The 12344-nt window shown below is 55.7% G+C and overlaps 5 protein-coding genes across 5 annotated transcripts; 2 read left to right on the top strand and 3 right to left on the bottom strand.

Moving 5' to 3' along the window:
* Positions 1-182: 182 nt before the first annotated feature.
* Positions 183-7401, top strand: QC764_303030 (uncharacterized protein; the record flags this gene model as incomplete). The annotated part of the gene is made up of 2 exons (XM_062945421.1): positions 183-5124; positions 5183-7401. Exons 1-2 carry the CDS (start codon positions 4686-4688, stop codon positions 7399-7401), a joined length of 2658 nt encoding a protein of 885 aa, XP_062801395.1. The 5' UTR covers positions 183-4685.
* On the bottom strand, positions 260-2170 carry asa1 (Astra associated protein 1 Asa1). Its single transcript, XM_062945422.1, has 3 exons — positions 1617-2170; positions 1316-1565; positions 260-1218 (listed from the first exon to the last, which is right to left on the bottom strand). Exons 1-3 carry the CDS (start codon positions 1841-1843, stop codon positions 463-465), a joined length of 1233 nt encoding a protein of 410 aa, XP_062801396.1. The 5' UTR covers positions 1844-2170; the 3' UTR covers positions 260-462.
* A 480-nt stretch (positions 7402-7881) lies between the features above and the next one.
* Positions 7882-9117, top strand: pan6 (pantoate-beta-alanine ligase; the record flags this gene model as incomplete). Its single annotated transcript, XM_062945420.1, has 1 exon — positions 7882-9117. The coding sequence occupies one exon, from the start codon at positions 7882-7884 to the stop codon at positions 9115-9117; it is 1236 nt and encodes a 411-aa protein (XP_062801394.1).
* Positions 9118-9209: 92 nt separating this feature from the next.
* QC764_303015 (uncharacterized protein) lies at positions 9210-10094 on the bottom strand (the record flags this gene model as incomplete). Its single annotated transcript, XM_062945419.1, has 2 exons — positions 9210-9548; positions 9603-10094. 2 exons carry the CDS (start codon positions 10092-10094, stop codon positions 9513-9515), a joined length of 528 nt encoding a protein of 175 aa, XP_062801393.1. The 3' UTR covers positions 9210-9512.
* Positions 10095-11084: 990 nt separating this feature from the next.
* Positions 11085-11789, bottom strand: QC764_303010 (uncharacterized protein; the record flags this gene model as incomplete). Its single annotated transcript, XM_062945418.1, has 1 exon — positions 11085-11789. One exon carries the CDS (start codon positions 11787-11789, stop codon positions 11085-11087), a length of 705 nt encoding a protein of 234 aa, XP_062801392.1.
* Between the last annotated feature and the right edge of the window lie 555 nt (positions 11790-12344).

Here is a 12344-nt window from a genome sequence, read left to right as displayed (position 1 = left end):
ACACCAGACATCAACTACCTATTTAACCTTTTCTGTCTCTACATGCGTTGCATTCAAGCAGTGTGTCGGATAGCGAACTGAGTCTCAGATTTGGACCGGGGGAGGGAGAGAGGGAGGGGAGGGGAAAGAGACGATAACCTGGCACTCGGGAAGCGGTGGGAGGGAGGGAGCCCCTTCAACAAGATGGTGGGAAGCACAAAGGTTTGTGGCGCTGCACGAGAGCATATCATTTTTGCTGAGGGGAAAAAGGTAGGTAGGTGAGTCGGGTAGGTACCTGCCCGAGACAATTCTTGTGGGAGGAAGGGATACGTTGAGACAGCTGAGGTTTTGCTTAGCTAGGATACGTTGTGGTATCTAGAATACATCCCATCCATCCTGCAATAGGTCCGCGTCTGACTGGCTCTATGATGGACCCGACTTATTGACATGATACGTGCTCAGTGCTATGTGGTAGTCGAATATCTAGTACACATCCCACAAGCTCACCCTCCCATCCTTGCTCCCTGCCGCGAGCCAGCGGGCGGTTCTGGCTTGGTGGAGGCGTTTTTGTTTGGGTGTTTGTTCGACCAACATCTTGGGGACTTGCGTGGTAACCTCCTTGCTGTGACTCCCCTCGGGCTTCTTGTCGTCTGGTCTGGGGGGTTCCTCTTGAGGAGGAGAAGTGGTTGGAGAGGTGTTGGCAGCAGCGAAAGCAACGGCGTAACACCCCTGCTGGTGCCACTTTAGCACCGCGAGCTCCTTCATCGTCTTGACGCTGTAGACCCTCACCATCGAGTCCCAGCCTGCGGTGGCAAAGATGAGGTTGTCGGAGCGGATGCGGAGGGACTGTTGTCCGGCGTGGCGGGTGTTGATCGTCAAGATGGGGTCTTGGATTATTCCCGAGGAAGGAGGACAAGACGGGATGGGGTGTTTGGCTATGGTGGCGTCTGCTCCTGACGAGAGGAAGAATGACTCATCTGGGGAGACGTCAAGAGACAAAATTGGCTGGGTGTGAGGGTTGGATTGGTAGGTTACTGCCCATTTTGACGTGTTAGGGTCGAGTTGGTAGACTGCCGCGAGACCGCGTTCGTACCCGGCGACCAGGGTTAGGTGATGGCTTGTGGGGTGGTGGAAGAGGGAGAGGGACATGGCCATGCCATTCTTCTGGTCGGGTGACGAGGAGGTGGGCAAGCCAACCGTGTGCTTTCGAGCGAGGGAGGGGAGGTGAAAGATGTCGATCTACATCAGTGTCAGCTCGAGCTCAAAGTTGTGCAAGTCGAGGAAACCAGGATGGCCTTGTCAGCAAAGGAGGAGGGGAAGAGTTGGGCAGACTTACAGATTCCGAGGAGAGGGTGTTGGGTACCGCGAGGAGAATTTCATCTGCTGCTGCTGCGGCCGGACTGTTGTCTGGGTATGCGGGACAATACGAGAATGAACAAAAGTTCATGGTGCTGATCTGAAGCACGTGAAGCATCCATGGCTTTGGACGGGGCTGTGAGGATGGGTCTAGGGGAAGGCTTGTACTGAGGACATTTTCGTGTTCGGCGGTCAACTTCCAGACCACCAGTCTGTTGTCTCTTCCGTGTCTACAGGATCATGAGCATGTTGTTTACAAGACTCGAATCGTGGTGGCCTACGTGATGATGCGATCGTGTCCCCAGCCTGCGATGCCTAGTATGGAGGCCGTATGAGCTTGCCAAACGGCCCTCGGACGCATGATGGTCAGGTCCCATGCCACAACAAAGCCGTCGGAATCACCGGTCAAGAGGCGCTCATTGTTTCGAACGAAGGCAGCCACCTGCACCGGTGTCTTGTGGCCTCGCAGAATCGTCTTGGGCTGGGCGGGCCGCGCATTGCTTGCCATGTTCCAGTGATCTGTGACCGATGAATGACTGGCTGGTGATTACCGAGCGTCGGAACAGCGTTTATATCTAGGAGTAGTGGGTGATGACACAACGGCGGTATCAAAGTCGATTAGGTACCATAGGTTCTTAGGTTGTTGTTGCTGCTGATGGTTGGGTTAGTGGAAGTAGCGCTGTAAAGTCCGTCTCGCAGCACATTGTTAGTGGGGCGGGCCGATAGCTGATCTGCAAAAGAGCTTCTAGAAGGCAGCTGCGATCCGCAAAATGTTTCAAAACACAGCGACAGTCCATCCGTATACAGCCATGGCTTCATAACTTGTTGCTCCATGTCATAAGAGGGCCGGGGAAGTGTGCAATGCTTTGATACTCTGTTATCTGATGGATCTGATGAGGGCACCAAGGTACCACGCCCCACCGACACCGCCTATTTTGTCCAACCTGCACACGTTGGACGGTGAGCGTGATGACATCCACCACACCACGTACTTGTTCAACCGATTTACCGTCGTGATAGCTGTCCTTGGCACGTCAAAAAGTACCTACATTGTCCCTGGACATGTCTGCCACAACTTCTTGGTGGGCACTGCGATCAACGCCTCGTCGGAGATTTAACTGATCGAAAGTGGGGGCTTTCACATGTGCCCTCACCGCACTGTTTGTTGAGATGTCCAGTTCTAGATATCGAAAATGAATCTGAAGGGATGCTGGTCCCTGTACCTACCTACCTTACACATCCTCACATCTGGTCTCTCACTCTCACCCGCCCGAGCGCCGGAAACCTGGTCAGCGCAACTGAGACCTCATCTAAACCATCATCTTACTCGACGGGACTCCGTCCGTTCACCGCCCCCGCACCCCCCGCAAAAGCACAGCGGGCGGGCGGGGAAAGGTCAAAACGGCGTGCCAGGGGCCCAGGGGGCCTGGGCTGCATGCTACAAGGTGGTACATACAAAGACTAATTGATGAGCGCGGACTCACCGACTCAAAATTGTTCTGTACAACAATTGTGTTCGAGTACTGCTCTGCTGGCGAAGTCTTACTTTGTTCTTTGTTCTCGGGAAAGGGGCGTGCCAGTCGCACGGTACTGGGGACGGGAATCGGCAAACGGACGGGAAGCCAGAGGCTCGCCACGGGTTTCCCAGACTGTTGGGATAGAGCTGAGGGAACTTTTGGTGGAAATATTCTTTGTTGTGTTCTTGATACAGAGTACGCACTTGGATGTGGCAGGTTGTCAAGATGAGACAGATCATCAGCGGCTATTGCGGTTTTGCCGATCTATACCAAGCTTTTACTCTCTTATGCGACTAGGAAGCTTGTCGAAACATCTGTTCTTCAGCAGTCATTGGTAGATATCTGATCAATGTGTGCGTGTCGGTCTCACCATATTCTGATCTGGACCAAGTACGGTGCGTGTCTACCTAGGTAGGTAAGCAAGCTCCGGTCTCGCCAGCAATGAAATCCAGAGACATCTTGATGAAGAAAAGGGTCTTGAGACCTCGACTGAAGAAACAAACCAAGCTTTCGAGGTTTCAACATTGACACTAGCCAAGCCCCCCAAACAGCAGGTTTTGCCGATGCCGCCCCTCCCCCCTGACCAAGAACCGGTGGGCGGGGACCGGGAGCCTAAGCGCGACATGACCCCGCTTCTGGTTCCCTGTCACCAGTTTCCAATCTTAACGCTGGATCCTTACTCCATCGTTGGGGTTTGTTGGGTTTGAGAGAACAGAGAGAGAGTCCGAGGAAGCGAGATGCCTCCCGAGGACCTCTTCCCAAGAGATCGGAGAGCAGCTTCAACGTTCAAGCGGGAGCTGAGCAGCTACCTTGCTATGTAGATCTCGAGTATTGGTGGCGTATGCACAACATCGATGGCCTGGAGAGGAGGAGAGCTATGAATAGAGATGGCGTTGACGATAAAGGGACTGCGTGTCCTGTACATGCACCTACCTACATACATATGTACTCCTACCTACATATGCACAAGCCATCGCCTGGGTCTCTGTCCGTCCAACGCCCCATGGGCCATCCTGAACCCCCTGAACCAACCCCCGAACCCCCAATCATTCATGGCAAAGGAACGGGTGCTGCCGCCATCTACCACTGCAGGTTCAATTTGGGACCGCTGGGAAGCAAGCAGCATTCAGCATTCACTGGCACACCATCTACCAACCCGTCCAGTCCCCCCCGTCGGCCACATCGTCAAATCGGCAGCGACGGCATCATCGAAGCCCAGGTCAACCCCGACCTGGAAGGCGTTGACCCCCGCCTTGTACCTGTTTGATGTAACCCTCCCCGAGAGAGGCGACCCCTGTCACCTGTTGCCGCACCAGGCCCCAGGTAGATTCCCCCTGTCATTTGCAAGCGCAAGGGGCTTGTCTTTCTTCCTGTCAACGACCTCGACGACATCCCATCTTTGAACTGTCATCCAGGGCTTGACTCTTGCTCCAACTGATCTACAGCTAGGGTCAGCTCCGTTGGAAGCAGGGACATACAGGCACACATAGGACGACTGTTGCACCATCTTCACGACCGGCCCTTCTACCACTACCTACTATACGGCTTCCGTCGTCGTCGATTTGCAGGGCTGAAGATCGATAAGACCACCGATCAGTGGCCTCGGAGTTCGGCAACGCCAACCGGGAAAGCGGAAGCCCCGGTAACGGGAATCAGCATATCAGCCTCAGCAAAACACCAAGTCCCCGTTCGCCTGACGGATCGCCGCATAACACTATCGACTCCCCCTACAAAAACCTACCTCGGGTTTGTTCGTCTCGGGGTCGAGACGTGGCGGAAAGACTGGCTACCTTTAACGGCGGCACGGCTTCCTTCGTCCCAGGGGCAGTCCCGATGACGGCGAATATCAATCTACATACCCTGTACATTCATCAGCAGCACAACTATCATGATGACCAGCACTACCATCCCGAAGCCCATTCCTTGACCCCTCCGGCACACCCCGAGGCCCTGTTCAGCAGTCCAGACAACTCACCTCCTCGGCCAAAGCGAGCCCGCTCCTTGAACCCTCTCACTACAGCAACTGTTGTTGACGCACAGGTCAAGAGGCCCACCAGGAGGTTTGTACAGACCAGCAAAGCTCGCCGCGTACGGACTGGGTGCTTTACCTGCCGCGATAGACATGTCAAGTGCGACGAGGGGGCACCGGTGTGCAACAACTGCTTGAAGAGCAACCGCCAGTGCAAACGAGGAGTACGGCTCAACTTTGCAGAGACGAATCAGCAGGTCAAAGGGCCACCTCGCACCGTTCCTCGAGGCAAAGACTGGCTGGGTATAGCGATCCAATATCACCACCCATTTGCCTCCTTTGACTGACAGAGCCTTCATAGTGACGTTTCAAGACGATTCCCGAGAGATAGCATCCGGGTATAAGGGCGGGCTAGAATCCTACAGCGACGCTCCGGATGAGGACCTGGGTGTCTCGCCCATCGACGACTTTCCACCCATCACCCGGCCTAGAAAAGCTTCGGCAGATGTGCAGGGCAGCGGCGCACTTCCGTCTGGGAATCCCTCTGCTTTCGAGGCCGCAAAAGGTCTGAGCAGTGTCCCGGAAGCATCCCGTGTACCATATTACCCCATAACAATCGAACCACCAACCCACCAAGAGCCGGTCCATTTGAACGGAGGCCATGGTCAAGTACAGGCACAGCTGCCCGTGAGGAACACCGAGCCTTTTGTGCCAAACCCCCCGCAGCCGCCGCTACCACACCACCACCCGTTTGCGCTTGAAGACTTGCTACAGCAACACCGGCCAGTCTACCCGGTACATCAAAGAAGAGACAGCGATGTCTCCAGCGTGACATCCTCTTTGGTCCCTGAAGGATCCAATGCTCGGAACCCAGAAAACGATGGCGATGGCCCGATGACGCCCTGTAGCGAAAACGGCGACGAGAGCCCGACGAGCGAGCGCGATTACCTGAGCACCGAACACGAGATCAACTGCATGCAGGTCTTCATCAACGACGTGGCCGTCTGGATGGATGTCTTTGACAAAGACAAACACTTCTCCACTGTTGTGCCATCGCTCGCCTTCAAGTCGACGATGCTCCTGAATGCCATCCTCGCCTGCGGTGTCAAGCAGCACTCCCTCATGTCTCCCCCGGCCTCCCGAGCCGCCGAGAGCGACAGGGCGAGGGTCTACCACGACACCTCCACCTCCCTCCTCCTCCGGTCGCTCCAAAACCCCGACCGCAACACGGACGAATGCTGCGTCACCGCCGTCGTGCTTAACGTCTACGACATCATGAACGAGATAGAACCGTCCAAGCTCCCAGACGAGCGATCCACCGCCCAGCAGCGCCAGCAACGCCTCGAGCACATCCGCGGCGCCCGCGCGCTGATCCGAGAAAACAACTACAGCGCCGGCTCCGCCTCCAGCCTCGCCCGAGCCTGCTTCTGGCTCAACGTCGGACTCGAGGTCTTGTCGTGCCTCTCCTTCAACTGGACCACCTCCTGGGAGCCCGACGACTGGGGCATGGACCTAGAATTCACAACCTGGATCGTAGGAAGCAGCTCCGGCAACGGAAGCGTGATCGCCTCTTCGGAACCCGACCGCGGGGACGACCTCCCTTCCTTTTCCGGCCCGGCCGCCCAGGCCTCGTCTGGGGACGAGGAACTCTGGGCCCAAAGAATAATCTACATACTCGCCAAAGTTATCAACTTCCGCGCCTCCTCCTCCCCAACCATCCCCGTCCTTCACCCTAGCCAATTCCACAACCCCGGTCATCACCATCGACATCACGAGCCCACCCCCCACGACGAGCAGGTCAGGCTCCAGGGCCGCTTCGCCGAGTGGACCAGACTAAAATCTTTGCTGGACGCGTGGAATCACCGCTGTCCGAGGAGCATGCGTCCCTCGGGGTACGTCACCGGCCCGTCGTCCCGCTCGGCGTTTCCGAACGTGTGGTTGATGAGCAGGCCGGCGATTATAGGACGGCTGTTCTACCACGTCTGCATGGTTTTGCTCGCGCAGACGAACCCGCTTCACAAGGGGGACACGGAGGAGAACAGGTCGCTCCAAAAGCACCACGGCCGGCAGGTTTGCGGGATTGTGAGCACCAGTGCGGTGGGGGATAAGGGGGTGGGGAGCGTGGCGATTAGGGGGCTGGCCGTGGCGGGGGCCGTGTTGGATAGTTCCCAGGAAAGGGACGAGGTGCTGGGGATATTGGGCAGGATTGAAAAGTCGACGGGGTGGAGGTTGGGTGGGGTGGTGGCTGAGCTGAGGAAGGGGTGGGAGATGAAGGATGTGATGCCGGCGACGTTTGGGGGGCAGGTGGTGACGCTGCCTGGGCTGCCGGCTGTGACGATGGGGGTTGGGATGGGGGTGGGGAGGATAGGGGATTCGTTTTTGAGGGGGCCGGGGGGCCCGCCCATGGGGGGGTCGTCGTCCAAGATGACGAACCCTTTGTCGAAGGGGGCGGATTTTAGGGATCGGGAGCACCCTTATCAGAACTGGTATGTGAGGCCTAATGGAGGCGAGGTTGGGAGTTCGTCGGGTGAAGGGGCAGGGAGGGAGGAGAGGAGGGGGGTTCATTCTTGGGGCGTTTGAATGGGGGGATTTGGGACGGAAGGGAAAAGGCGTTGATACCCATTGTATAGTTGTTATTGATGGAGGGTTAAATGTATCTCTGTCTGTCATCACAGTTTTCCCATCCAGCCGACGTGCTATTGTATCTTCTAACTACGCCTTGCTTTGTGACTTTGGAGCAGTGAATTCAGGGGCTCCGTACAGAATAGGCGCCATTTTGCCCCATCCTAACGGCTCTTTTCTGTAAAAAAATAAAATAAAATACAAACCAACCCTACCCCTGCCAAGCCCCCCTTCCTCTCCAGCGGACCCATCCCATGTCCCGCCCGCGCGCCGTCCTCAGAAATCCGCGGCAGAAACCATCACGAACATTGCCCTCCCTCTGTTATAAGTTGACTCCGCCTCGGAATCGCGCTGCGCAATGGCGGTCAGATTGCGCTTTTTTCTTTCCCTTCCTTCCCTGTCCCCTCACCTTCCAATTCCGCAACTCTCACCGGTTCAATGCCTCCCACAGCAAACGCCGCCGCCCTAATCCGGCACACAGTCCTCCTCCGCCCCGCCATCATCACCACCGCTTTCTCCAAGACCTTCCCGATGACAACCTCTCGCGCCGTCTCCCGATCCTGTACCGTCATCCCGAAAGTCACTTCCCGCACCATGGCCTCGTCGTGTTCCTCCTCCTCAAAAGGAGGCCTGGAAAAACTCCCCTCCTCCCCCGTCCGCCTCCTCCGCACCACCTCCTCCGTCCGCCTCTGGCGCCGGCCCCACCTCCTCGACCACCGCACCGTCGCCCTCGTGCCCACCATGGGCGCCCTCCACTCAGGCCACCTCTCCCTCATCCGTCGAGCCGCAAGAGAAAACCACCACGTCGTGGTATCAATCTACGTCAACCCCGCCCAGTTCGGCATATCCGAAGACTTGGACTCGTACCCGCAGACCTGGGACAGCGACGTGGCTCAACTAGTGAAACTCGACAGGGAACTCGCCGACGACGGTGATAACCTAGGCCGTATCTCTGCGGTGTTTGCCCCGAGCACAAAAGAGATGTACCCCGGTGGATTTCCCGGTCAGGAGGTCGACAGCAAGGGCAGTTTTGTCACCATCACGCCGGTGGGCGAGCTGCTGGAGGGGAGGACGAGGCCGACTTTCTTCAGGGGGGTCGCGACGGTGTGCATGAAGCTGTTCAATGTTGTGCAGCCGGAGAGGGTATATTTCGGGCAGAAGGATGTGCAGCAGACGGTCGTCATAAAAAGGTTGGTGAGGGATTTTTTGATGCCGATCGAGGTTGTGGTTGGGAGGACGGAACGGGATGAAAAGGATGGGTTGGCGTTGAGTTCGAGGAATGTTTATCTTGGGGAGAGGAGGAGACAACAGGCGACGGTGCTCTATCGGGCGTTGAGAGCGGCGGAGGGCGAGTATAAAAAGGGGGGGAGGAAGAGGGAGGGGATTTTGAGGGCTGCGGAGGGGGTGGTGGAGGGGGTGAAGAGGGAGGAGGAGGGGAAGGGGGTGGAGGAGAGGGTAAGGTTTGAGGTTGATTACATCTCGCTGGCGGATCCGGATACTATGGAGGAGATTGAGGAGGTTGATCCGGCGAGGGGGGGGATTTTGAGTGGGGCGATCAAGATGTTGCCTGTTGAGAAGGCGAGGGAGGGGGAGGATTTGGGGCACAGTGGGGGGCCGGCGGTGAGGTTGATTGATAATATTATTTTGGAGCCCGAGGGAGGGAAGGAGGAATAAGGCAGAGAAGAAAATATTGGGTGGGCATCATTTTTTGTCTTTTGGCACACATGTTGGAGTAGGGAGTTTGGAGCTTACAGCAGCGGGGGGGGGGGATATAGACAGCGAAGCGAGACATTTTCACGATAGAGATGGAGATAGATGTCCGATTTCTAGGCTTTTGGTTCTTTTTCTCCTTTTTTTTCTTTTTCTCTCTTTTTTTTCTTTTTTTTTTTTCTTTTTGGTCACGACCAGCGTTGCTTTTTACGGGTCTAGGTGAGGACAAATCCATGTGCAAAAATCCTTTCCATGCAACCATATTACATCCTTCAGTGCCACCGTCCTGTATGCCGATATCCAGACATGTTGTCGTCCCTATCGTACAATCACGACCCCAAAACCGGGTCGTAGAGTATCTACCACCTCAGCAGCTTGGCAATCGAAGCAGTCAACTATTTCATCTCGTCAGCTCTCGATCTTCATTCGTCTACCAGGTGATAACTTACCCCCAGCTCAGCCTCAGCATCCCTCTCCTTGACCCCCTCCCCATCCCGTCTATAATCCGGCAGCTTGACCTTGACCATCCTCTTGACCTTCAACTCCTGCTCCGACAACGTCGTCCCGTTTGCCGTCCCGTTCCCTCCTTCTGTCCCATTGAGAGGCAGCGTGCCGTTCGCAAGATCCGGGACTTCAACATCTACACATTCTTCCTCCTCGGTCACATCCTCTTCAGCTGGGGGTTCGGTAGTACTGGCAGGCGCTGCTGCCTCAGTTGTGTAAGCGACAGCCTCATCATCAGCCGTCCCCGGTTGCCGCATTCGAAGCATAGCGCGACGCTGGCGGGCGTTGACTGCCGTGTCACCCGCGCCAGAGCGACGCAGGACAGGAGTACCAGAGCCAGAGGGGGCAGGGACGGCGGGGTTGTCTTGATGGGAGGCGATAGCCAATGCGAGGGGGGAGGTCGCTGACAGCAAGAGGAGGGTTGGGGAGAACTTCATTTTGGCGGATAGATGGTAAGTATCAAGTGAATAACCGGTGAAAGAGCGAAATAAAAAAAAATAAAAAAATCATAGAATGGCAGACCAGCTGCGAGTTGGAGTTGATAACCGACTGCGAGAGAATGAGAAAATGAGCGCGTGTTGAGTGAGTGAACCAAATCAAAATCAGACCCCCCCCCCAAACGCCGGCGGTGGGCAGTCTAGATATACCCATCTATACCCATCCTCCCCATTCTGCCTTCCCAAACAACCAGGAGACGCGTATAAATTCTCTCGCACATCAAACTCGCAAAATGTCTCCAAACCCATCAATCCAATCCATGATCCTCCCCCCATTGCCGGGGCCTCGACCGTCGGTGACCCTACTCGCGACCCAAGCTTTATTTTCAACGCCACAGCACATCTTGCTGTGTCAAACCCCAGTGCTTTGTCGGTCTTGTACAACGCGGCGCAGTCGGATCGAAGAGCGCCACAGCGCGGATGAGACTGGACCGTTCTTGTCGACCAGCTTTCGCCATTCACCATCGCCATCCTCGCTTGCTTGCTGGCGGGTTGATGTGCCTGGTCGTGGTGAAGAAAGCTTTACCAAGATGGTCTTTGCTTTCCCCTGACTGCTACTGCTGGGTGTCGAAACTGTTGTGGTCGCAAAACATTATGCATCTGCTCCTCAGTCTCGACTAGGTAGACAGCGTGGCCTGGTTTCTTGTTAAAAACCATGCCTCTCCACCCTCCCTCTTGCTGAGCCCATCTGGCCGACCGCAGACCATGTGAGAGATAACTGTGTGCGGTGGCAGCGTCTCATCGTCTCCTTGACTGTGGTTGATGTGTAAGTTTATAACGGCTTGAGATGAATGAAAGGAGCGACACACCTTTAGTACTAGAGGCTGGGATATATAGATACATCTCCTAACAGGCCTTTAGAACGCCAGGCCATTCATAGCCAGAATGTAATCGAGTGTAACCCACACGATCACAGTCATCTCCCAAAACCTAAAGCGTCTTTGAAAAGTGCGCCCTAAACTTCCTTGTCGCCCTATCCGCTGATCGAAACTGGAACTGATCCCCATGAAGCTCAAACACCATTCTCGACTCCTTTTTCTCTTCTTCTCCCGTCTTGATAATCACCGGCACCGGCACCTCGACTCGAAAAATCGTCCCCTCCTTCGGCACCACCTTGATCTTGTTCTTCACCGTTATCAGCTCAAACGCAAACTTCCCGTCTTTGACCACAATCCCCTTGATGCCAACCCGACTGACGCACCCACTTCTCACCACCTCGACCCCGGCGCCGTGGAAGTCAGCGCTGGCGAGCTTAGCAGCGGCGGCTTCTCCTCCGGTGTAGACTTCGCTTCCGAGGATTTCTCGAATGTAGCCTAGCCATAGGTTATGTAGCGGTTCGAACAGGGCGTATTTTTGTCCTTCTTTTGGGATTTGGTAGAGGCCTTGCTTTTTTCGCTGGGTGGCTGAGACGGGCTTGGGTTTGAGTGCCTTTGCTCGGCGCTGTTCTTTCGCTCTTTTCGCCGCGAGATGTCGGGCGCGACGGGCATCGGCCGGAGGGGGGGAGGTCGGGCAGAGGAAGAGGGGTCGCTGGATGACTTTCTCGGTCAGGATCTTGGTTGCTTCTTCTGGCTCGAAGGCGCGGTTGAGGAGGTCGGCTGCTATGGACTGGTGGTCCTTTTTCGTTGGGACTATCATAGTGATGCGACTGGATGTATGTGTCTCAGTGGATGGATGGTGATGCAATTGCAATTCTTGGGTTGGAGAATGCGATTGTGACAGTGGATGACTTTTTTTTTTGCATGGAGCTCCAATTGGGGCAGCTCGGGCAGTTCACGCCAAAAAGCATGGGTGCTGGAGAATTTAGCATGTAAGCCAATCACAGCTCGCTTATTCGCTGCTTCGGCCCCTCTTCCCCAACTTTACCTCCCCCTCCCTCCCCACCGGGGAAACAAGTGGCGTCCCCGCTAAAGCACCTTGAGCCTGGATCCCCTGCCGAGCGCCCTTCCGAGCTCCAGGCCAGGCTTTGGGCACTCAGTGTGTGTGCCACTGTGCCACATGTGCCCTGCCTCGGGAAGCAACGGCATATTCCAACCTGGAAAGTGTCTGTCGTCCCCGTGAATCTCTTTGTTTTTGCTGGCTTTCTTCACGTGCTTCTGTTGTTGCTGTTGACAAGTGACGGTGGATGAAGTCATATCTAAGCTGATCCACCTCTCTTGAACATCTTAATCTTTTGCGCCGTCTCTTCTCTCA

This window comes from Podospora pseudoanserina, chromosome 3 (assembly GCF_035222485.1).
Source record: "Podospora pseudoanserina strain CBS 124.78 chromosome 3, whole genome shotgun sequence".
NCBI lineage: Eukaryota > Fungi > Ascomycota > Sordariomycetes > Sordariales > Podosporaceae > Podospora > Podospora pseudoanserina.
This window is presented reverse-complemented; position numbering and strand designations above follow the sequence as displayed.

Excerpts from the sequence above, each read along its gene's own strand:
- asa1 (XM_062945422.1), bottom strand. The coding sequence starts at position 1,843 with ATGGCAAGCAATGCGCGGCCCGCCCAGCCCAAGACGATTCTGCGAGGC. Across the intron at positions 1,566-1,616 it reads GGACACGATCGCATCATCAC|ACACGGAAGAGACAACAGAC; the intron begins GTAGGCCACCAC and ends ATGATCCTGTAG. Across the intron at positions 1,219-1,315 it reads ACACCCTCTCCTCGGAATCT|ATCGACATCTTTCACCTCCC; the intron begins GTAAGTCTGCCC and ends ACACTGATGTAG.